General features: G+C 42.1%; 1 protein-coding gene across 3 annotated transcripts; it reads right to left on the bottom strand.

The window, feature by feature from the left end:
• Positions 1-1,065: 1,065 nt before the first annotated feature.
• Positions 1,066-24,170, bottom strand: uacab (uveal autoantigen with coiled-coil domains and ankyrin repeats b). 3 transcript variants are annotated; one of them, XM_083900521.1, is made up of 20 exons: positions 23,671-24,170; positions 23,404-23,489; positions 22,730-22,860; positions 18,187-18,275; positions 16,942-17,006; positions 15,072-15,129; positions 13,966-14,036; positions 13,479-13,585; positions 12,895-13,076; positions 11,823-11,860; positions 10,428-10,484; positions 9,615-9,722; positions 9,224-9,256; positions 9,050-9,142; positions 8,813-8,843; positions 8,677-8,726; positions 5,634-8,348; positions 5,146-5,298; positions 4,924-4,989; positions 1,066-3,413 (listed from the first exon to the last, which is right to left on the bottom strand). In XM_083900521.1, the coding sequence occupies exons 1-20, from the start codon at positions 23,708-23,710 to the stop codon at positions 3,342-3,344; spliced, it is 4,245 nt and encodes a 1,414-aa protein (XP_083756647.1). In that variant the 5' UTR covers positions 23,711-24,170; the 3' UTR covers positions 1,066-3,341. The 3 variants fall into 3 exon arrangements, with proteins under 3 accessions (XP_083756647.1, XP_083756648.1, XP_083756649.1); XM_083900522.1 differs by lacking the exon at positions 10,428-10,484 and having other exon boundaries at positions 23,671-24,169; XM_083900523.1 differs by lacking the exon at positions 23,404-23,489 and having other exon boundaries at positions 23,671-24,169.
• Positions 24,171-25,774: the final 1,604 nt, after the last annotated feature.

Genomic DNA, 25,774 nt, shown 5'->3' with positions numbered 1-25,774 from the left:
GTTCCAGAGAGCTGCTCACTCTCATTCCTGGGTTGATTGTGCTTAAAGTGAAACCACATGACCTTCAAGTGTTCTCACAGTGTGGGAAGCTAAGAACAACACACACACGCACACACACACACGTATAACTTAAAGCAGCACTACGTAACTCTCGCTGGACACAGAGTCGCTGTAGCAAACTCAGCGTCTCAATGAAAGCAGATGTTTGTCGTCTTCCAAGTCTTTTCAGCTCCACTTTTCTTCTTCCTCTCATAATGATTTCTGACAGGCTGGACACTCGTGAGGTGAAATGCTGCCCTCCACAGGCTGAAATGTGTATTTAAAAAAAAGAAAAGACAATCACAGTGGATTATGTGCACATAGAGCATCGCTCACAACTTCCGCTAAATATTAGCCAGCTCAGGGGAAACTTGAACAACAAGACCTTGTTTAGATTTGCCGCTCCTAATCAGATTTTCCAGCTTATCCAGATTATATCCAGATCTGATTTTTTTTTAAACAATTTTGGAAAATCTTATATAAGATATAAGATTATATCTAGATCGGATTTTTCCAAAATTGTTTCAAACCACATAAGGAGATGGTTTGAATCTGAACACCTTGGTCGCTCAGATTGGTGGATGCAGTGGCCATGCATTGTGGGAAATGTAGTTTATGGTCAACGCACACCTTAAAGCAGCATAGACCTATTTTAACACAGATTTTTAAGACCAATTAATCACTCGCGGGCCACATAAAAATGACGTGGCGGGCCACATCTGGCCCCCGGGCCTTGAGTTTGACACGTGTGCTATAGTGTAAAACAGCTCATGAAGACTACAAAACCTCTATATAAATACAGACCATTACCAACTCTTCTTCTTCTGCTTTTATTTGGTAATAAACAGAAACAAAGATAGTTAGAGTAAATGTAGTGGAGTAGAATGTGTGTGTAAGTACAGATACATGAATTTTGTACTGGAGTAGCACACGTTTGATGATGTGAAAAAAGTATCATCCTGTGTCATTCATTTCATTTAACATTAAATTGTGAAAGAAAGAAAAAAAAAAAAACACTGACCCAAATGTAGTTTTCTATGTTAGGCACTTTTATTGATTTTGTATTATTGACTCACAAACACAAATGATGTTGCCAAAGGAAACAACAAATTTCAACTGTTTTAAGTATGTTATTTTTTTTTTTGAGACATTTAACTGGATTAAATCTATAGTTTACACTGACCAGACGTGGGAGAACAGACAGAAAGAAATACCTGAAAGAATTAGTGTCGCTCTCTAAAGCCTGCATCATAAAAATGCAAATAACATTATTTTCATTAATCTGTTGGTGTAAACACATTCTTTTTTTTGGCTTAGAAAAACAGAGATCGTGAAATATGACTCGGCAAAAGAGAGTTCAGCTAACGGAGAAAGGCAGGAGTGCTTCACGTAATTATTTCGTTAATAACGACAGATCTGTTCTGTTCCTACAGTAAAATATCACCCTGAACGCGTTCTGTGCCGCTCTACTTCCAGACCTGCTGAATGATCAGAATTGTCACACTGTTTATTTAAAGTAGTACAAAGCTATGAAAAATATATCAGTGTAAAGGCGCGAGGAGACTCGCTCGACAATCGCCCAAACGCCCGCGACGCGACACCGCGAAGAGTCGCAAAGAGTGAGCTTTAGGGGTTACACAAGCTTCACTGTGGGAGAGCTGCAACGTCCACACAAAGAGGAATTCTGCTGCCAATAAACTTCACTGCATTAAATATTAGTAGTTTAATTAGTTTTACCTCCACAATTCAGATTCATATTATCGTTTTCCCCCCCAGTGTTGCAGATATTACAGCTTCCAAACGCACACACAAAAAAAAATGCCTACCCCGCGGGCCCTACATTGGTTATTACAATTATCTATCAACTTGGCCTGCCAAGTCTTACCACTAGAGGACACTCTGGTTTCAAAAAGAAAAAAGAAAAAGGACAACGTGCCACTGCAACCTGTAGGACACAGCAAGAGATTCCCACCGCAACATGACTCCACGACTCAAATCCAGCACAACCAACTCGCTTACACACACACACACCACCACCACACACTCGCTCTTCCAAATCGACCACAAACTGTCTCCGAACCGTCGACCGCAATGACTTTTAGATTAACTTCAGGTCTTTGGTATTTGGATTATTTAGAGATAAAACATGAGGGTTTGGACCTACGGAAGATTAAAAAAAAAGGGTCCGACTGAAATGGCTCAAGAAAGAAGCTGAAATGTTCGAACTGACATGAACGAGGTTAAAAGATAGATTCACATTTTCTTTCATTGAAATTTATACTTAGTTTATCATTTGTTGTTGTAATAAAAAAAACCAAAAAAAAAACCTTCCTTTGTTATTATATGGTAAAATGATCCACTCTATTTTCAGGTTGTTGGTTTTTGAGCTTTGAAGGGAAGCTAATGCTCATCACAGCCTGCTGATCTGATGACTCAGCGAATCCGAGTGAGTGAGCTCAGCATATTTTGAGAACAATGCAAAAAAAAAAAAAAAGATTTCTAAACTGAGTTTAAAGCAATTGAAGGTCAACTTTTAAACAAACCTTTAACTGGGTTACAAAAGTTATTTGTTAAAAATGGCATTTGCATTTTTAACAAATAACTTTTTTAATATCAACTTTGACCACTCTATGAGGACGTTAAGTTGATGCCCTGTTAACTTTAAAGTCTACACTTCATTCCAGAGGCACAATCCATTTAACGTTGGACGCACTCATTCTGGTGTTGGATTTCCTTCAGTGCCAGTATGAACACAGGGAATTCTTATCATTATTATCATTATAATAATGGTATTAAATAACTTGTTCAAATTGGTACACTCACTGTGTTTAAGCAATGAAAGATAATGTGAACCTACACCTTTAAAAATTCTGGTACAAATTGCTGTTAAATACAAAAAAAAAACACTGTATGAGAGCTGACTGCGAGGTGGGAATGTGAAAAGTGGTCTTCAAAAGGGTTCATGTTGGTTTTACATTTCAGCCGACCGAGTGATCCGAGAGGTGACCCACGTTTCAAATAACTTCCAAATTACTGAACAGAATGGGTTTTAATCCACGAGGGGGAAATTTGATCATCGATGAAAGATCTGAAAGAAACGTATGGAATCGTGTTTGCAGACTTGGTTTTTTACACGAAGTCAAACATGACTGACTGGATATTTGGGAAGTGAAGAAAAAATGATCCGAGGACTTCCTGTGAGAGGAAACTTTGCAGGAAGACAAAAACACATGGTGGGCACCCACAGGGGCCACAGCAAAACGGACACTGTGAAACATGTTGGAGAGTCAGAAGCAGAAGCTTTAACACACAAACTCCTGTCTCATGCGGATGATCTGTAGTAAGGCGGCCTGGACGTCCTCGTCCATGTGTCCCTGTGAGACAAAAACAAACACGACATATAATAATAATAATCATCATAATAATTCATCATATTCCAGGGATTCAAATTAAAATTGTCATCGGGACGATCAATATTCTCTCTCGGGACGACCACGGGACGAAAAGAGAATTTTGACTGACTGAATTTTTCTGCTTAAGTTTTCAATACTTTCTGTGAACCAGAACGGGTTCCCGGTCGGTTGGGAAATACTTATGTGAAAAGGTAAATGTCTGCGCGCTCATGTTTGTGTTGTTCAGTGAGACGCAGAAACTGCTCCTCTCTCACTGTGCGCCGCTCGAGCCGCAGCGCTGCCGTCTGCTTTGCGCGCCCGCACTGCATGCAAACATTTCATTAATGTTGACATGTTTGTTTCAATCACTGAATGAAGCCCCGCCAGCCTTAGCGTTGCATGACCTTCTCATGACGACTATAACACTAAATGCAGTCACTAAACAGTGGAGTAGTGGCATTAGGTCCGGTAGACCACAGTTCTGTGACTGAGGTGTTTTGGTTGTCATCTACAACACAACAAATCTAGTCTGGAAATAAATATATTATTTATTATCAACATAATGTATTGTGTTTTTATTATATTATCAGTAAGTAACAACTCAAAATGTAAAAAATGTTTTTCGGGACGTTTCTGGGACGGTGGTGAAAAAAGTTAGTTTTAATCCCTGCATATTCATCGCCGTTGACGAGGACTCGCCACACACAACACTTGAGTTCAGATCTCGTTATTTTTAACCTTTTTATGTTTCCTCTTGATGAATGAGTTGTCGCCTCCCACAGAATTTAAACCCATTAATGATATGATCACATTTCCCCAGTCTCTGCCTCAAACACTCAAACTCAAACAGCAGGCTCTCAACCAAACATTTTGACGTGGTGTCTGACAGCAGCTCGAAAATGGAATTGTTTGGACAAATTTCTCAACTTAAACCATGTCTTTTTTCTGTACTGTAGCAAGAGTAACACAGAGGTTAAGTTTTAGATCGACTGGATCCAAAGAATCCATCCAAGGTCCACACACCTTGGTTGACATCAAATTCAAGGACTTTCCTGGACTAAGTCCCTCAAATTCAAGGACCAAATGTGCCGCCAATACTTAGCTTAAAATGGGAGCGCAATAAGTGATTGTCCTTGGAATCTGGGTCAAAGTCGGTCTTTATTTTTCTTTGGCGAGTCAGAGATCTTGGAATTTTCATTTCCCGGGCATCACGTCGTCATTTGCTCTCATGCTCAACTTTACTCGCTCATTGTTCTGCATGGAATCGCTAGTAATTATGACTTGACGTTTGTCCTGCGTAGGTCTAGTCTACGTACATCAAGCATTGTGGGGCATGAAACAGTAGGTGACGTTGCAACAAACGAGGCAGACGTTTACCTAAATATCAACTGAACTTCTTACTTCAATGACCTATGTCTATTTAGGGCCATTTTCCAAAAACTTTCAAGGGCCTTGAAAACATTTTTTTTTACAAATTCTTGAGAGAATTTACCTGTGCTGCACTGAGAAGATGAGTTCGATAAATTGAAACCACCTCTCTGTGTTGCCTCTCAGCATCCTGATCAAGGAAGAGAGACACAAAGATAGCATCATCATCATCATCATCACTTCACTGGTTTGTAAATCCTTCTACAGATCAGTTGCTCCGATATTTTCTGTGATGTGATTTCCCTCTAATGTGTACGTTAATATGCGACCTGTGTCCACAACTCACAGCCAGCTGTTGCTGAAGGCTTTTAATCTGGGCTTGGAGCGTGTCGATGTGCTGCGTCTGCCTTTTGTTGGGCGCGTTGCTCGTGTACGCCAGCTGTGACAGACCGTTCAGAGCCTGCTTCAGTCGCTCAACGTCCGTCAGCAACTCTGTGATCTGACGAGCACAAATTTTGTCATGACATTGTTCACTAAACACATTTTCTTTCACAAAGTACACAATAAAATGTTTGAACTTGAACATTCCCTTCAGGCCGTTTTCTTGGTGGACGTTCTGACAGAGTTTATTGAGAACATTAACAATGGCCCCGTTTATGAATTCACCTCAGTCATCATTCATTTCATTATTGGCCTGCGAGTTTCCCCAAGAGCCCGTAAACGACAAATACTTTGAAATAGTGGATTGTCATATTTATACCGTTAGCTGTGTGGTTAATAAAACCATGACAGAACACTGGGGAGTCTGTAACTACAATGACATCGTCTCTCTACCTTCTTGTCTTTAGCTTCAGTCTGCTGAGCCGATGTCTGAATCCTCCTCTGAAGATCACAGATGGTGCCCAGGGACTCGTCGTATCGCTCCTTCAATTCTCGGATTTCTCTTTCGATGGCTCGTCCCTTCTCCTGGAGATTCTCCACGTCTGTGCGGGCCTTGCTCTCGTCCTCCCTCGCTCGTCTCGTCTGGTGACGGGCCTCCTGGCACTCTTCTCCTGCGCTCAGCAGCTTGTTGCTCACGTCGGCGACGTCCTCCTCGAGCTGCTGCTTCTCCTTCTTCAGCTGGTTCATCTGCTCTTCCTTGTAGCGAATCTCCTCCAGAGCCTGCGTGGCCCGAAGGAGCTCGGATTGCAGGGCGGACACGTCTTCGGCCCTCTGGGCGTTGATCTCCTCCTCTTCGCGGAGAGCCATTTGAAGCTTAGCCACTTCAGCCTCCATCTCCTCCTTTGCCCTGGAGTGTTGCTGCAGCAGAGACGCCTGATCTCCACGGCGCTCCTGCAGTTCTTTCTGTAACGTACCGACCCTCTGGGCCTCCACCTGCTGAGCCTCCTTCGCTTTCTTGCAGTCAGATTGCGCTTGCTGCATAGCATCGTTGAGCGCTTTGAGCTCCGTGTCGTACGTTGCTATCCGTGTCAACTCTGATTTCAGACGCTCCTGGAGATTCTGGATCTGAGACTTGCAGAGGGCATTCTGCTGTTGAAGATCAGTTTTCTGGTGATTAAGCTCATGGTGCTGTTGCTCCATATTGGCCAACTTCTGAGTCAATTCCTCCAATTTACACACAAACTCTGCCTCCGTTTTCTTGTGCTTTTCAGTGGTAACTAAGGCAGTGTCTAGTCTTTTTTGAAGAGATTCTACCTCGGATTTGAGTTTCTCCTTCTCCTCCCTGTTGCCCTCTCCAGCGCACTTTTCTTTGCTATGCTTCTCCTCCATTTCCAACAGCTTGGCTGTCAACTCCTTCACTTGGGCACTGTAAGAGTGTTCTTTCTCTGCGGCGGCCGTCAGCGGAATAAATCTGGACTGGATCGCCTCCTGTATCGTATCGAGTTCTTTCTTCTGTGCCTCCAACTCTTGGGTAAGTTTTACCGTTTCCTCCTGAGCCAGTACATGCATATCTGATGATTCTTTTGTTCTCTTCTCTGCCTCGACCACAGCAGCATTCAGTTTGTCTGTGGCAGCTTTGTGGTCTTTCGTGCTTATGTAACATTTTTTCACGTCCAACAGAACTTTATCCAACTCTTCTTTCAACTTGGCATTCCCTTCTTTCACATTCTTCACTTCTTCCACACGTTTCTTCTCCTTGGTCTCCAACTTCAACTTCTCAGCTTTAACACTCTCTAAGGCGGAGCTGAACTCCATCTTCACTTGCTCGTGCTGCTGCCTGGAAACATAGTCGCCCTGCAGGCTCTGTTTCAGAGTCTGGCTCTGCGAGGTCAGCTGCACACACTCTTTATCTCTTTCTTCACACCTCTTCTCGAGCAGTTCAAGTTTCTTCTTCAGATCGACATTTTGAGACCTCAGAGAGTCCATCTCGCTCTGGTGTCGGTCTCTGGCAGTTTGGACACTCCTGATGCTCTCCTGCAGTGTGGCCCTCTCAGTTTGAAGCTGCTGGACTTGTCCCTCTGCTTTTCCGTAACGTTCGCTCGCCTCCACCAGTTTGTCCTCCATCTCCTCCAAAGCAGTGACCATGTTCCTGCGAACTTCATCGTGGTCCTTCATGGATACGAATTCCGTCTCAATCCTGCTGCTGAGCTCGTCCAGCTGATCTCGTAGGGCGTCCCGTTCCTCCTCGCTCTCTGTGACGTCTTCGATCAGAGCTTGGCTTCTGGTGGTAACATCCACGAGTTTCCTTTTCAGCGAAGCGTTTTGCTCTTCAAGCACCGACCGTATGTGCTCCTGCTCCTCAGCAGACATCGCCGCCGATCCTCCCTGCGACGACGGACAGTCCAGCTTCCGATGGAGCTCTGCCACCTCCTCCAGCACACGGTCATAGTCTTCTCTGAGCTCCGCAAGCTGCCGCTCCTTCTCGTCAACTGCGTTAGACAGCAGGTTCTTCATGTTGTCAAATTTCTCAGCTGGTACCGTGTTGCCACGTTTAGCCTGGGTCTCCTTCAGCTGGGTTTGCATTGCTAAACAGGTTTCTGCAAGCTCATCTCGTTCTCCGGTCAGAGCTCCCAGCTCTTGGTTCAGCCGGTCTACCTCCACTGCTAGGTGGCTTTCGCTGGACTTGTACTCCTCCAGGGCCTTCTCGCTTTGTTTGAGGCGGTTACGAACACGACCCACTTCAGCTGAAGCGCCCTCGTATTTCACCTTGATATCCTGGAGCTGGACACGCAGTTCTTCGTTTGCCTGGCCTCCTAAGTGTTCCTTTACGGCAACCACGTGGGCTTGCAGCTGCTTGACCTTGCACTCTGAATCCAGCATCCTCTTCTGGACATCTCCCAGGGCGTCCTCCAGCTCCTGAACCTGCTGGTCAGCCTGTTTCTGGACGATATCGCGACTCTGAACCAGTTCTTGGCACTCTCTGTTTTTACGGTTCAGGGCAGACTGAAGCCGCGCCGCCTCTTCCTCTGCCGCGTGTTGTCTTCTTTTGACTGCCTCGAGTTCGTGTCTCAGGGCATCCAGTTCACCAGAGACGTCCCATCCCACAGTGGATTGACTCTTTTCTAGAGGTCTGGACAGTGAACGCACCATGGCATGATTTTGGACCTTCTGTAGAGAAAGAGACACATCGCATTTATACAAATTCACCACATGTGATAAAGTAATGTTTGTTTCCAGAAAGCCAGCTACATACAGAGCAGCACATGATTATATTCAGAAAATGTTCTACCGGATCACCTCAGCTTTTTTTCTCCCCTATTTCTCAAAAAGGCGTGAAGTAACATGACAAAATAATACTATTTTGCTGAAGACCGTAACAAAAACCATCAGGATGTAAATACTGTATTTATAGTTGACACAGGCTGCTTAAATTTATAATGATAATAATAACACTTCATTTCAGACATAATAAGCCAAGCCAAAAATAAAAATGTACCTGCTCAGAGTCCATGCTGTGCGGTTGTTTGACTAAAATGTTTTCTTTGCCTGCAAAACACAAATAAAGCATTTAAAGCCAACACAAAATCTGCTGGTGAGATATAATGAAATAACTTGATCAGAGCGTGGCTGACCTTTGATGACAGACTGCCCAGAGTAATCCCCCTGTGAACACAGTGACTTGATTAGTCTTTCAAACATTTATTCTTAATATGTAGAAAGATTGATCAAAAAAGACCTGTTGATGCCAGGAACTGACTATAATCATCCTACATGTGTTTTTACGCATTTTCTAGAAAGCACATTCACGTAGTTATTAGTTTACAACTAAATACATATATTTCTATTTAATTATAATTACTACAACCGACCATAGTGCTTCGGAGCTGGACCTTGACAGTCTCTGGACCTCGAGCACCTTCCTCTCGCTCTTTTGCACTGAGCAGCGCCTTTGAATGTTCCTTCTGAAAAACAAGAAGTGAAAGGTTTGTTAAATCAAACTGTAAGATTCTTACAATTCCTGGGTTTTTAGTTTTGTTTCATACCTCTTTTTGAGTGTCTTCTGTAGTCATCTTCTCCTGCAGGTGAGATATTTGAAAACATGATATTAGACTGAATTTGAGTCATTAGTATTTTACGGAAGAAATACGTTTTGTAAGACGGATCTGCCCGAAAAAAACAACAACCTATGATTAGACAACTCCTACACACTAAATCAAGAATAATTTAATTATCCTGGCACAAGTGACTTTAAGCTAAAAGAGCAGTATTTTAATCAACTTCAATCAATTTAAATCAACTTTAATTATTATTTTTTCCTCATTTTTTGACACGGAAACGTCCAGAGGGGAATGAGGTCGACAAAGACGAGTCAATATTAAATGAGGAGTGTGCGAGACAAAGGTTGTGCTGCTTTGTGTGCAGTGTGTCATTTACCTGCGAGAGCTGCTGCTGTAGTGTGTTGACCTTGTCTAACAGGGTTCTCTGCTCCTGGTGGTACTTCCTGAGACTTTCCTGCAGGGTCTCATTCTGCCTCTCCAGGTCCTACCACACACATCCATCAATAAAAAAAAAACGTCATTCTAACATGCAATTATTATTATTATTCTTGGACACTGTATTGACAAAACCACATATCTTTATTTTATTTTATTTTATTTACATATTTTATTTTATTTTATTTACATCTGTATATCTAGCTCTTGTTTCCGCATGCTGTATTTCTTCTTACTTTGCACAGAGCATCTGGAACAAAAACAATTTCCCCCCGGGGATTAATAAAGTATTCTGATTCTGATTCTGATTCTGATATTTTAAACTGTTCGAAAGCAAAGATAGATGGACAGATAAAGAAATACACATATAGACACACATATATATATATAAATATACACACATACAATTACACATATATATATATATATACACACACGTATATGCATGTGTGTGTATATATATATACACACATATAACAGGCAATTACGGAGTGACACCAAGAAAGATTTTTAGCTGCTGCAGGGTCTACAGATTCACCAGCAGACTACAGCGCTGTGCACTTAATCATTTCTCAAATCACTTAATCGTAAATCGTCCCCCAAAAGAAAACATCCAAACATCCAAACGCCAATGATCACAGAATTTGACAGACATAACAACAACAACAACAAAGCTGAAGGAGCCTCAGCACAGCCCCCCTTAGTACGAGTGTTATTGAAGCAGAAACAGCGTTTGTCTGCCTGAGACACTTACATGTATAATCACATCCCTTCTGTTAGCCTCAGCTGCCTCTGATCTCTCCACAGAATACTGAGGATGAGACGGCGTTGTTAATTACAACTATGTTTTAGAAGGTCACAACGTTACCATGATCTTGGGGCGGCACGCGGAGCAGGTCTCGCTTGTAAGCACTAGATGGCAGTTGAGTACAAGTGAGCAGCCAATAACTTATAGGGGTCTGAGACATGAAAAGGCAGCGCAACACGACACGGCTGACTCTTAGATTCTGTTCAGACCTGGTGTTAAAATCCATCCTGAGAGATCTGATCATAAACACACAGCTTCCTGAATGCGTCTCCTGTGTCCACTTGTGATTGAATTTCACCGACACCTCACTGTTTACAAACACTGATGGAATTTCAGTTGTTTACGAGGACGAAATTATGTTTTTAACGAGTCTGTGTCTTTGTGTGTGCGAGATCGTATATGTATGCAAGAGAGATACAGAGAGAGAGAGGAATCATGTTGATTAGCATTTATATTGCGGTGGCTGAGTGATTGGACCTCAGGACACATTCAGTACACATTTGGGTGTCTTCAGTTTAAAACCCTTCACTTGGTGCCAAAAGTTGACTGATTAAATCAGTGAAAGATGGATTTTTGCCATTTTCAAAATAATCTGCTATGGGCCATTATTGTCATTTTAATTTTAATTCTCATTAAGATTACTGCTAACTTATGTAAGTTTACACATTTTTGGTCTCAAGAACTTTGCGCCCTGCGATGAACTGTCCAGGGTGTGACCACCGACTATCGCCGTATGTCCAAGCACTCCCCATGACCCTCATGTGGAAGATAAAGCAGTAAAACTGGATGGAAATTGGCTACTTGTGTCCTGTTTCATGTATTTATTATAATAATTTATTATCATTATTATTATTCAGTTTACACATTCATTTTAGTGTGTTTATTGAACATGTTTTTTTGTAATTAAAGCAATTTTAAGTATCATTTTAATATTAAACTGTTCAGCATCACCCATGGCAGTCGACCTTTGCTTAGCGCTTTCACTCAGGATGAATGTTAGCACCGGGTCCAAAGGAGGTCCAGGAAAATGTTGCGATACGCAAATAGAATCCCATGTTTTTCATGATACGCTGTGTTTCAGCATTTGAACGCCGACAGAAAGGATTATGAGTTATTAATGCCAATAGCATCTTTGAGTAATGAGGAAACTGCATTTTTCCACATCATTAATGAAGCATTTAATCAAAGCCACACAAATGTCACTTGATTGCTATTCTCATCATGCTGCACATACAACAATAAGGTATTTTAATGCACTGTGGGGAGGAACAGCTTCTCCTTACAGTAGGTTACATGAATGGTTATTTTGAGGAAGGAAAGTGAAAAACTGCAGGGTTTTACCTGTCGCTTCCACTGCTCCAGCTTTGCAGCCTCTTTATCTGCAACAAAACCAAATAAACCCCAAGATTAGTTTTCATTTGTCCTCCCCTGTGTCAGGATTTGCCAAAAAAGATTGTATGTTTGAAGAACAGCATTTCTCGAGAACCTATTTCAGGTAAAGGAACACACACAAGAAAGACAAACACAAAATACTTGAGTAAAGGCTGTGGCTGAAGACGACATGAGAAACTAAAACTTAAGTGTTGAAAGAAAACACTTATTTGGCTCATGGATGAGGAACGATCAATGTTTATGCGTCTCTCACACAGTTATAACATTTTAAACCTTAAAACACTGTAAATATACAGTGTAGTAACAAACAAGTTGAAATTTAAAAAATAAACCGTACATGGTTATTTGCCTGCGTTTATTAAGGGTGCCATATGTAAGAATGTGGCCAAAAACGGTTACGACATTCAAATTCAAAATACCGACGTCTTTTAGGTTTCGTTTTCTGACGTAACTGGCAACCCATGGTTGCTCGGCAGCTGAGACTCTACCGACTGCAATGATTGGTAGATGGCAGTAGGTGGCGCCACATGCCAAAATATGATTTCAAAACATAAACATGATTCTGCAAAATATTTTTTTATGCAAATATTTTGTCTGTACTGTTGTTGTTGGTGAGTTCAGTTTGTTATATGAACATTATTCCAGAGTCTCTGTGACATATTAGGAGGATTTTATGATTTATTACATAATGCACCTTTAAGGTTTCAATATATTTTCCAAACTGCAGCCACATTTTGTCACCAGGAAGTAATCCAATTCATTAATAATAAACATACAAATAGTGTCGCTTAAACAAAGCAAACAAGAGTCTACAAACGTGTTCTTCCAAGAAAACTTAATATATTTGCTCTCATTAAAACATGTTTAATCAAGATTTAACTAAACACACTTCAATCTCAATCATTTGTCAGGCAAAAGTTAAAGATTAAGAGGCTGTCCTTCTTTATTGACCAACTTAGTTATAGTTGCACTCAGTATTAATTCTAATCTAATCATGCTGGTCTTGTTTTTCCCCATCTACCTCTGGTTGCTTTGTCCAGGTAACTTTTAACCATTGCAAGGAGCTCCTGGTTTTTGCTGAGACGAGCGTAGTGAAACGCGTCGTGACCCACGCCGTCCACCGCCTTCACGTCGGCGCCGCTTTTCAGCAACACCTCCACGGCGTCTTTGCAGCCATATTCACAGCCCAGAATCAGCGAAGTCCTGAGGGAGTCAACAGAGTCTATGAGCAAAAACGCCTAAAAACACCAACGGCGTAGTGCAATTTACTTTGGGCGATTTGTCATCGACAGATACTGTACGTGTGCAAAACTTGGATTGTTTTCTTTCATTCCTACTTTCACTTACATTATCACTTGTCCAATTCAGGTTTTGTTAAAAAGGTTTGTATAGTCTTGCTGATTTTGGTGAAACACTCAAAGTTAGCACATATTTACTAGTGTAATTTTAGAAAATACACATTACAAATAGCTACGCAGACTTTTGTACACGCTCAACATAACACCATCTGTCACAGGCCAAATCTTGACAGATTTGCAGTTATTCAAATAGTGTTTTTGCCCATACCTAACAAAAACAAAACCCACAGACTGTGGCGTCTCTTACTTGTTTTGTTTGTCCCGTATGGTGATGTCGGCCCCTCGCTCCAGCAGCAGCTGACAGATGCGAGAATGACACATCTGGGTTGCCAGCACCAGGGGTGTTCTGCCGTCCTGGAGAAAAAGCAAAGACAGACACATAAAACACACAGAAGTACACAATATCCCACCACAATACACTGTTGCCACATACAGAGCAATCATAACTGTCAATATGTCATTTCAGAACAGAAAAGGCTCGGAGAAACAAAAAAATTCAGTATATAGAGTTCATTCACACAGATTTAAGATGTAGTGAACCATGTTGCTCTATCAGACCCTTAGAAACAACACAGCTGATTGCCATCAAGGTGTCAGCCTTTTAAGCGCTAGCACATTCATACCATTTTTCTCAAAAGACAACTTTTGAAAGTGGATTGGAAAATGAAAAATAAACTGTTGGAGGAGACCATTAAAACACACTGTGTGCAATGAGGCGGCGTAATAGTTCTCACAAAGTCAGTGGTGTTCACAGAGGCCCCGCTGTCGCAGAGAAGTTTCACGCTGGATGAGCAGCCCGCCATTACTGGAGGAGAGAAGAAACAACCGTTATCACTTCTGTTCTCAGGAACACAGAAAAGAAAAGTGACGGCGTGGACCCGTGTCCTTCACTGACAGAATCAATCATCATTCCTGAGGACAGTGACATGTAGCATCTAAAAAAAGAGGCGTTTCAACAACAAGGCACTTATGTGATTGCACTTTGTCATTATTATGCAACCAACATGTGGGAGCTGCTGAGATGAGTGGAGTCGCTGTAGCTTCAGTGAATTAATTAATGTGTTAAGAAAACAAAGACAGATTAAGTCTTCAAAAACTGATTCAGGAGCTTCATCAGGAGGGTCAGAGAGTGGACAAACACCAGCTCAACCTACTTATTGGCCCGAGTATCAAAAAAGAGGAGCCGAAAGTCCATACTGCATTCCAAAAAGCTGAGGTATCGTCATCTCAGTGCGACGTGGACGCACCCAGAAAAACAGGCATGCTGCAATCACATTACTCATGTATGCAAGCTCGTCTGGTGTGGGTCTCCATTTAAAACAGCCACAAGCATCACTTTATGTCACAGGATCATCATTTACTTGTATAATACTTGTGTTGTAATAGTGTCTTTCCAATAGTTTGTATGCGTGATTCCTCGCCTGTTGTACATGTTCTCACGACACAGATTTTACATTATATAGAATTCTCTTCTCATTCATTTGTTATATATATATATATATATATATTTCCTGGTGTAATTAATAATTAATTAGATAAGTAGTTTCAGTGCTCGAGTACAGAAGAGTGGAGTCAACACCAGAGTAGATTGAACAAAGGGTACGATAATGGAGTTTCGTTTCAGAGATTCAGAATGTGCCATTTTCACGGCAGACATTGTGACCAGACCCAGAAGGAAAAACACAGGTGTGTATAATCAAATTACTGAGGGCTGCCATCCATAGCTGCCACAGTTTAAGGGTGCATGCAGGGTGACTGTCACACTGTCCTGACGTGTAAAGTAGACTACGTAGCATCAACAGAGGCGTCTGCACTAAAGTGAAGCCGGGTCGAGTCTTACCAGCATCGTGTAGAGCTGTTCTTCCTTGAAGGTCCACATTTCCAACTGGACAATTATGCTGTGAATGAAATAACAATAGTTTTAATATAAATTGTGAAAAATGTTATTTATCTTTCAATAATAATAATAAAAAAAACATTTATCATAATACATCTAGTAGAGACAGTCTAATCCAGCAACACAGATCTCCAACTGCTTAACTACAGGGGTTCTGTGAACAATGATGAGAATAATTCAGTAATCAAAAAAAGAAAGGAAAGAAAGAAAAACATCAAACACTGCAATGTTGAAGCATTGATCAAAAGACAATTACTGTTCCTCTAATCAGCAGACTACAATTGAAGCTGCAGGCCTAAATCGTTTAAGTATGTAATCATGTCAGTCACTAACATTGTAACTGGGTCTGAGTAACTGCCTCTACATTACAGCCCATGTGTCCAATTCAGTGGCTCAAATATAACCATTATTTGAGTGGATAACGATATTGACCTGGTTTACTCGTGAACTATTTTACACGAGTCTAGATTTTCATTACTGAAAGCTAAAAGAATGAAAAATAAATGCCCAATCAGTCACGTTTGTGAAGGGGAGCAGGTGGCCGACTTTACAAGGCTGTTACATTTCACCAATTATTCAACAAAAACAAAAAAAAAGGAGAAAACACTTGGTTGTCGTCCATTAAATCAAACGCAGGATGCAAGTAATTCTTTTTACACTGGCGTCTCAAGTGCCAAATGTTGGCAGTCGAACCCGCGTTGGCACAGCAGATCATGTGCAGTGCTAATATGCTAAGCTGTGACATCTCTGCACAGTCAGTGAGCTGGCTGGACTACAGTGACACTGTGGTGATGAGGGCCTGCTATGGAAGCCAGGAGAACCAAATGCTAACAGGGGCCTGATGTTGCTGGGTAAGCTTGCCAGCAAGCTCTGACCCCCCCCCACTATAAAAACTCAACTCTCTCTAGCAACACGGTACAAAAATTAGCTGCACGCTCAAATGACAAAGCTTGGGAGGGGGGGGGTGGCTGCGTGGAGGCGCTGCAGGAGCAATGGGAGCCGACGATGGAGCATGCAGGAGGGGGATACCCTATACTTTCTGGGTTTGGGTTGACAGAAGGATAGTGGAGGTGGTGGGGGGGCAGCGGGTGATGTGTCCAGCTGCTATGTCTGCTGTGATGACGGCACCAAGAATGGACAGCAGGTTTGCAGGAGGGAAGGCTTGTCAACACCACTGACAACCCCCCAACCCCCCCAACAGCCATGACCTCTGTTAGATCACTGCCGTGCAAGAGATGGGGAGGCCAGGGGAAGGGCTACAACGCAATGAGAGCACAATATTACAGAGGTAGCCACTTCATTGTAAACACATAAATCTTCCAGCGGTCCATAGTGACTCAAACCGAGCCTTCTGTTGACCAATCTGGAGAGGGCACAACTGCCAGAGCTGTTTGGCAGCAGTGATTTAAAGGAGCTTAAAGGGAAACTGCCTCAGTGAGACATTCAGAGAGCAGAACGTGTTGATACACAACACAGCTGAATGGAAACAGAAAATAAAACAGTCTTGAACTTTTGCAGTGAGGTGGAGTATCACATTTATCAGTAAAAGGAGGATGTGCATGAGAACAGTTCCAGCAAATCAGCGAGGACGGGCAACATCCCTTGTGGTGGACTCAACAGGCGAGGAGAGTTAAGCACATAACCTTTGAAAACGTGGGTGAATTTGTGATTTTGTGCTTGATCATTACATGAACTGTAGAGTTTTTCCCTTTTGTCTTTATAATAAATAGGGCCCAGACTCTCTCTGTTTAGTGCACTTATAGAGCAGCATGTTGTTTTCTGGTACTTTACAAATGAAGTTGACTTGATTTACCTGTAAAAGTTTCTGCACACATATAGAATGTCCATTTCTTGAAGCCAGGTGAAGAACATTTTTCCCTGAAAGTGACAAATCAGAAATTTCAGTTGTGAGGTTTGCATGTGCAAGTCATTGATGTACATGAATTTCCCTGCGGAGCTTTTGACCATAGTAGCATTACTGCGGTTATCTTCTACACATGGTTTCCCCATTTTCTTCACTTAAATATTCCTCCCACTGGTGCCACACTATTTCACTAATGAACAGGCGGCAACAACATGCCACAGCATGAAGCAACGTACAGACAAAGTTAAGAAAATGTATGAGACATTTGGTAGACCTCACCGATATACAATATTTGACTTTGATGGGTATGAAACAATAGTTTTCATAACAAGTTACTGGACTGATTCCAAAACAATCCAAATCATTGCTGCACTTAAATTTAATCCCTGCTGTTAACGCAGAGGTTTGCTCGGACACCACATGTTTCCAAATGACTCAATCAGGAGTCTAATTAATGACACTTCCACATGGAAGCCCAAAGGTGAAGAGATAGAGAGAGTTGCCTGGAATATTATGTCCTACTTAACACCTTACTAAATCCCTCCTCATCCATTATGCTGCCTCAAATTCAATATACTGTAATCGGGCACCTTCACACCAGAACTAAGGGCTATGGAGAGGAGATAACGTCATGTTATGAACAACATGAGTGAGTGCACAGTTACTGAACCATGAAAGTATTCTGTAAACACACACATCAAAAACAAAGCCAGTTTTCTATCGTTGTGCTCTTCCTGCAACATGCTCTGGCAGAAGTGCCTTCATTGACCTTAATTGAGAATGTAAACATGTGGTAATGACATCACACCTGCAATGTGTGAGGCTGAGGTTTATTTTCAGTCAGCAAACGCGTATTGTAAACAGTCAATACCTTAAAATAAACGGTGCTTCTGTGTAACAACTAAATAATAAAAAAGGCAAGTACAGACACAGCTTCACAGTAATGCCTTGTGGTGCATTCCATTTACATTTAATGTTGGATGTCAGAACTGGGAGTGACATCACCGCCCGAGTTGACTGCAAAAAAACGCGAATGTGTCTCCGGCTATAGCCACTGTAACAATACCAGTCAAGAACAAAGCCTTCAGACACTGAAACAGCGAAGCAACATGTCCAGTGTTGTCCACGAGTGCTTTGCGTCTGTGGGGTTTGCGAGGTTTGCTTCGACACACCGTCGATGAAGCCTTTGCTCACCTGTGGCATCAGTGGCAGTCACATCAGCATTGTGTCCCAGAAGGAGATTAAGACACTCCAGGTGTCCTCGTGTTGCAGCCAAATGAAACCTGGAGAACAAGAGGACAGGCGGAAAAAACTTAAAAAAAAAAAAAAAAGGCGGCACAGGGCTTGAAGCAGAGGGCAGATATGTATACAGAGAAGGGGATGAGGGTGAAACTTAAGGACAAGAGAGAGAGAGAGACAGCTAACAGACACCTGGCTCCATGCTATCAGCAGGATCAGCATTCTGGAGGTAAATAACAAGAAACATCAACCTGTAATAACTCCAAGAGCTACACGAACATCATTTTCTGATAGGTTTCTGCTTCCTGTCTCGTTCTTTATCATTGGAATAATAATTTTTTTTTTTTTTTATAAAAGGTAACAAACACTACAGCTTTCTATTTCCCCTGATTTATTTTCCATCTTTAAAGGTCCCACACCTCAAACAAGCTTTTTCTTTTATGTTGGAATTCAATGTTAAAGGTCACATAGAGTGGTCCTGTTGCACATATATGTGAGTTATGGAGGTCTACTTACATATATTAACTTGTTTTTATGGTCAAAATCCTCCTAGTTGATGTAAACGAGCCGATTGAAATCTGTCCTTTTCGAAGCGCTTGTCAGTCGAGCTATTTTTAGCCATAAATCTCGCTGAGAAGACAGAGTGTGTTGTGATTGGCCAGCCAGCGTAGAGCCTTCCCACCTGTGTTGTGATTGGCCAGGTATCTGGAAGTGACGTAATCTATCACGTCAGCTCTCAGAAGCGCAGCGCCCCCCTCTGGAGCGGCGGATGCACTGCTACTCATTATCAAAACATTGTTTTAACAGTGTTTAAAAATAGCTTCGTCACGACTCCCCGCCGCAGTCCCTTTATGACTTTAAACCGGAGTCAGACCCAGAGTCAGAAGACACTGTTGCTCGTGAAACACCTCCACAACGGACGTTATTCTTCTTCTGCGGTTCAATGTACGTAACCGGATGTGCCCGGACTAGTGCCCGGAGCAGGACGATCGGTTGTTCAGGAGAACCGCTGCTTACGTAACGTTAACGGGATTTTCAGTGATCTCGTTGAGCCCCGAGATTACAATAAAACACAACTTTCTCAGCAATGGCTGAACTGTTTGTTTCGAACCGTCAGGCTTCATAAACAAGGTAATGACGCAGATACACACCAAAAAAAACAGTGATAATAGGAACTTCCGGTCTAGTTCCGCTTTAATAGAAATCTCACTGTTACACAATGACAATTATAGCGACAGTTTTGACTCTGTCTTCTCTGTCTAACTTGCATCCTGCGACATAAGAAAATGGCCTGTTAATCACATTCCAAATTCAAATATTTCTAATGATGTTCTTAGCTTCTTAGCTAAGGTCGGAGAAACTAATTTGGCTTAAAAGATCATTTTGTATTTATGTTTAATTCACACAATTTCTGCATATTCCTTTGTGTACTTCAGACTCAATGAAGCAGTTGCCCCACAACAAGTAATGGTCACTTTGACTGGTAATATTCCCGCTCACCCTGCTCTGATTTAACCTGCAGCAGCACTGACGCCTACAAGCCATGACGGTCTGCACGGCGCTTCTATGTAAACCTATCTCAGTCTGTCACCCGTCAAGTCACATGAACCTGTTTAAACACTAACCCCGAAGTATCTGCCAAGGAGACAGCTAGGCTGTCACCTCAACACTGGCGCGGGTATTAAAAGCAGTGTTGATGGCCATGAGACGCTGCTTCTGTCGGGGAGCAGTAGAGGGTCCTGACCTCTCGATGGCAAACACCAGTCAGGAAGCTGACCAGAGCTTTCAAATTGTGGGTGGTCAGATGATATGAATCGTCAAGTTCATGGGCCACAGTCGATACGTAATCCAAATAATGTGATTTTCTGCTGAGACAGAACATTGAGTTATTCCATGAGGGACGTGAGGAATCTGCCTTCAACTCGAGCTTCCATTATGATTATATGCAAAAGACCAAACTCTCCACAGCTACATTAACGTCACACCTGTGCCTTTAGCAGCTCTCAGGTCCACGGTCTACAATTATTGGTTGCTATTTTTAGAGGAGTGAATAGGGGAAAAGTGAACTGGCTGGTAGCTGAATCACATAAATGGAGTTTCTGAAGGAACAGGAATGAAAAACATGTAAGATTGTTAAGTATTTATGCCTCCACGCATTTCATATACTTTGATTACTCCACCATCTCCTACATCTCCATATAAGTGCTACCGAAGCAGCAAAGAATACCTGGTAAAAAAAAAATTACCAAGAGACACATTCTGTGAAAGCACAATTTACTTCCGTGTATCAGGTTGTGAGAAACACGACACGTTGACTGTGTCCTTCTACAGTACGTCAATGCCTTGATATTTTCCACTAATGGAATAAATGTGATGCTGTTTAGGATTGCTTATCAAACTTCTGAATTCTAACAAGGTTTAAAAGATTGTCTTGGATGTTTATTGGAAATAATTTGGGTAAAATATCTTAATGAGATTTCACTGAATTTGCAATATAACTTCTTAGATCAAGCTTCAGTTCAATATTTATTGTGTTAGAGATTTAATACAAGATGGAGCACATCCACAGAACTACTAATCTGCTAATCTGATTCTAACATCTATGTGTCGCATTCTGAAATTGAAAAAGAACACAGAACAATCGATATAGAAATTGCACTATTGGCAATTTGCTAAAATTATTATTTAAATTTGAAAATGATTAATGGTTCACCCCAATTATAGCCGGTCATATGATCAAGTCGAAATGACATAGATCCGAGTGTGAATCTCACAACATAGCATTGTTACTCTTGAAAAACACTCAAGCATAAAATTAACTACTCTTCACAAACAATAGGGACGAGCCCAGTATCTTTAGACGCCGCCAGATTTGTGGTGTCGTCATAGGGCCTCCTTTTGCCCTGTCAGCACATTTTCACAACTGCACAGAGTGAGCAGGTGTGATGGGTGGACTAACTTCATTGGAAGCCAGCTAAAGCCACGGCAGAAAGACGTAAAACATTTACTCAGCTGGAAGCCATGATAGAACAGTTAGAGCTGAATTCATTAGATAAATACGGTGAGGTTAATCTGGGGAACATCAAATTATATATTGGAGGCTACGATTTGTAATTAGTTTCCCCTACGGAGGATGATGATTACAAGGGATCATCATTTGACATTCCTTTGCTGGGTTTTTGTGGAGGCCAGAATGCCACAGACACATGTTAGCCCGTGTGTGGCCCACTGAACTATAAGCAGACTTGCTGAGTTGCGAATGTGGTTCACTTTTGTTTGGGGGCATACTTGGCAAATCTGTGACCTCTTCCCATAAATGTCAAGTTGATGTGACGGGTTGATTCGAGAGTTTAATTGTTCTACTAAATGATTTGTGTTACGTCTGGGCACCAACTCCTCTGTCACTGTAAGTTTCTGTATTTAAATGCCAGGCCACTTTTAAGAGACAAGATATTTAAATGTTTCTGTTTTTGCAACCGTGCACGTATACAATCACAGGACTGTGCAATGGTGCGACTAGAATATTTCACACACTGCTGAAAATACTTTGGCACCTTAGGTTGTGGGATCTGATGCTGCTCCAGTTATATGCTGTAACAAAGCCTTTGTCAAAATAAACCTGAAGCACAGCAACTTCTTCATATATCTAGGATTAAACTGGAGGCGCCAGGACTCGCATGCTGGTGTTGGAATCTGGTTAAATTTAGGAAGAAAAAACCCAAGTACCTGCTTCTTTAAATGGCTCCAACAGGCCACAACAATGCCCATTGGAGCCATTTAAAGAAGCAGGTACTTGGTTACTCGTTCATCATCGTCATTAATAGGACCACAACACAAGGTCTATTTACATATTTTCAGTTCGATTGGTTCGGTTAGGAGTAAAATATATACTAATCGTGGTCCTTCGAGATAGTGGACTGCAGCTGGGTCCAAATGTATTACTTTGTGTTAAAAGCACCACAGTGGATGTGATCTGAATTTTGCAGGGAGTCATTTCCTGTGAGGACTACACAAACAGACTTGGGCCAGTGTGGTCAAGCCTTCAGTGGCCGCAAACATTCTTTAGACAAACTCCCACACTGACCTCCAGCTTGACGGACAAGAAAAGGGACATTTTTGGAAACAAAAACAGACATTGTTATTTGCAACTCCATCGCTTTTCATACGCACTCAAGCTCGATGAAGGTTTAATGTCGAAATTTCTGTCTGAAGATTCAGGATTGCTTTTATTGGACTTAAAGAATTGGCACCGCCGTCATAAAAGAACATACGAGGTGAAACTATTATACTAGTAAAGAGTGACTTCATTGTAAAGGCATTTCCATTTTATACTTGTTTTGGAAACGGGGGTTCAGGAATGTTGTGGAATGTGCCAAACACTACAAGGTTCAGCGTTTGTGCTGCTCAGCATTTATAGAAACACAAAAAAGGCACCGCAGATGCCAGCACGTTCATGCGTTTGTATACATGCGTGTGTGTGCGTCTTGTGTTTACTCACGCTGAACGGCCTTCCACATCAAGCTTGGTGGGGATGATGCCCTTCTTGCCGAGCACTGCAGATACCTTGTCTACTTCGCCGCGTTCCACGGCCTTCATTAGCCGATCATCGTACTTGTTCCAGTCTGTGTTCTGACGGAGACAATGAAATTAGACATGATTGACAACACTCCCCAAACCAAAACAAATGCTCCAGTCCATGTAAACATGTATTTGGTAGAGTAATAACTATAATTTTGTTAATTTATGATGCAAAAACAATGCGATTCTCTCTTTTTATACAATGACAGACTTGCAGAATGTGCCAAGAATGTGTTAGATTACAGTTATAGAAAACCTCCCCTGTGAGTGATGGCTACAAAGCATGGGAACAGAGCACACTCAAGAGTTCTGGGAACAAGACTCAAGTGAGTTGCTAAGCAATGAAGAAAAAAACTGAAACGAATGCTTTACAAAATGCCATGCACATATTCTGATAACGTGCAATATTCTATGACTATAAAGGAAGTAATAAGTCGCTAAACTGATCCAAAGATTATTGCCCGATTTTCCACAAAAATTATTTCTCCACTGCATTACTATTTTGTTACAAAGCACCTTTCAAAGTAATTCACTCTGTGATAATGGCACAACAGAAGCTGTGATGGACTCATATAGCTGACAATGAATACCTACAAAGTGCATGGAAGTGCATTTCAGCCAGCGGCTCATCTTGGGTGAGTGGAGCTGGTCCTTGCAACGTGCTACTGAAAAGGATGCCACTGTTCCGGTTTACAAAAACACAAATTGAGAAAATTGAGGAAAACAAAGTGTATAAAAAAACCCTCAGTTTCTCTGGGGCACTCAACCAGTGAGTGGAACAAAAAAAAAATGAATGTGAAAACAAAACAATGACAGTGGAGGTCCTCTTCTGAAAGGCACAGCCTCTGGAGTTTCACTCACTTGCAGCAATGGAGTTTAGTTGGCAGGATTTTCTGAGCATTCCTGTGTTGCTCAATGCTCTCTGCCTGAAGGGTCCTCACTGCACAGCAGTTTGGTAGATGGTAAAAGGGAGGAGAAGGAGGAGTAAAAAGGAGGAAGGAATAGAGGTGGAGAAGCAGAAGGGCCAGCCCTGCCGGCTCCGGGACCTGCCCTGGCCGGCAACTGCAACTCCCCCTCTGGGGTAGAAGTCAGCTCAGCCTGGCTACCTCTCAACTCCCCCAAGTTTCCTCTCCTCTATTCTCGCCTCTGTCCCTCAAATCTCCCGTTTAACCCAGTCGTCTTCTGTTGTGATAATCGTCTTCTGTGGACTGTTTTTCGATCTGCAAATGCCGTAAGCGACTTCAAGTAGTCTCTCTCTCTCTCTCTACCAGCTTCCTCCAGCGTCTTCACTACAACAAATGGCAAGGTCAGTCAGGCTCACTGGGGTAAATATGTGAGCTCTCCCAGGTTTAAAATATCACCCCCTCCCTGGTAAACAGCGGTGGTGGAGACAGCCCCGCAGACTGGTTACCTCTTTATTTTTTGACCCTCCAACCTTTCTGTAGTGACTGATAGGAAGACGGGGGCTAAGAATACATTCTGAACATGCCTGCACCATGAGTAATGGTGATAGTGTCCATCACCACTGCCAGCATGAAACAAGGCCAGCCAGAAAGTCCTTGCTTACATTGCCGCCCCCCTCCACCGTACCCCCTGCTTACCTCCATCTGAAAATATTAATGTCAGAGGGGGATTATGGTTTGCACATTTGAAGTGGTTTTGGCACTGACCCCCAAAGGACACTACTGGAGGAAAGCTGCCGTTAACCCATCCATCTAAAGAGAGTAGTGTGGCTCCAAAGCCCCATGATCCTAGCAGCACGGTGGCAAGGTTAGATGTCATCCCTTTTACAACCAGCTGTCTAAGACCGCAGCCACACCATAAACTACTACGCTGCCACTTCACTTACACTAATGCCCTCCACAGTAAACACTGTGAAAGCGCAACTTTCATTTCAGGTATAAATATCACAGGGAAACGGTGGAAACCGGCACCACACTCGGAGGAATGGAAGGAGCGGTATACAGAGAGAAAGAGAGAGAGACCCGTTTAATTTACGCATGGCATCAGCTTTTTTGCAGGCTTGCGTTACGATCCGCTGCCAGACTGGCGTTAACAGAGCGGCGCTGATATCCACAAACACGCAAAAACAACTCCTCCACATGACATGTCATATGAAGAAGCAGGTGTCAACTTACGAAAGCTGCTCACTCCAGCATGGAGACAAAGGCGCCAAAATGGCACCTAGCCACGCGACATACTTGGTCACGTAAATATCCAACACGGGTGTGCTGGAGAGTGTGTGTGTGTGCATTTGCTTAGGAATTTGTTTATGTATTGGGTTATTAATAGGGCTGTTAGCAAGTTACAACTGCCACTGCTGTAGTCACTCAATTTAAAGAAGAGTTGGTCGAAAGGCACAATCAAATATCACAATAGTGATTATTACACAATCAGAAAATACATCTGTGGTCAATAGTCTTGAATAGTGGTGCAGCTTTTTTAAATTTATTCATATAATGATGTCATTGTATCTCCCTGCTGTACTTTCAAAATTATTCAAGCACATAAATGTTCAATATATTTTGAATAACTAACCTACTATATAATCTAAGGTTAGTGTCTAGGGCATGAAGACACTGGGAAGCATCTTTGTCCATGTCTTTTCATTCACTACTTTGGGAAATGAGTTCAGTGCTTCAATCTCCTGTCGCTCGGTGACATTATGGCGCTGCATGTAGGAAGTGATTTTTTTTCCATGTCAAAATGAAAAGAAAGAGACAATGAGACGAACGGAGACAACAACGACATTGTGCTTGTGAACCAAGGCCAAAATGAGGATGACTGAAAACACTTGGCGTTGATGAAAGGTTTGAGAGATAAATTCTACTGCTCTAAAAACAAAGACAAAACAGTGGCAGAGTAATAATAACAACAACAACAACAAAACTGACTTAAAGTTACAAAAATGCACATGGATCTCAAACTGTGGAGCTTCCTCTCGTGGTACTATATATACCAGTGT

This window comes from Microchirus variegatus, assembly GCF_963457635.1.
Source record: "Microchirus variegatus genome assembly, chromosome: 14".
Taxonomy (NCBI): Eukaryota; Metazoa; Chordata; class Actinopteri; order Pleuronectiformes; family Soleidae; genus Microchirus; species Microchirus variegatus.
Note: the sequence above shows the minus strand (reverse complement) of the source record. Positions and strands in the feature narration are given on the sequence as shown.

Bases quoted from the DNA above. Each gene is read 5' to 3' on its own strand.
- uacab (XM_083900521.1), bottom strand. From the start codon at position 23,710: ATGCTCAGAAAATCCTGCCAACTAAACTCCATTGCTGCAA. The intron at 18,276-22,729 runs GTGAGTAAACAC...CTTGTTCTCCAG, and splicing joins GATGTGGAAGGCCGTTCAGC to GTTTCATTTGGCTGCAACAC. The intron at 14,037-15,071 runs GTAAGACTCGAC...TCTCTCCTCCAG, and splicing joins AACAGCTCTACACGATGCTG to TAATGGCGGGCTGCTCATCC.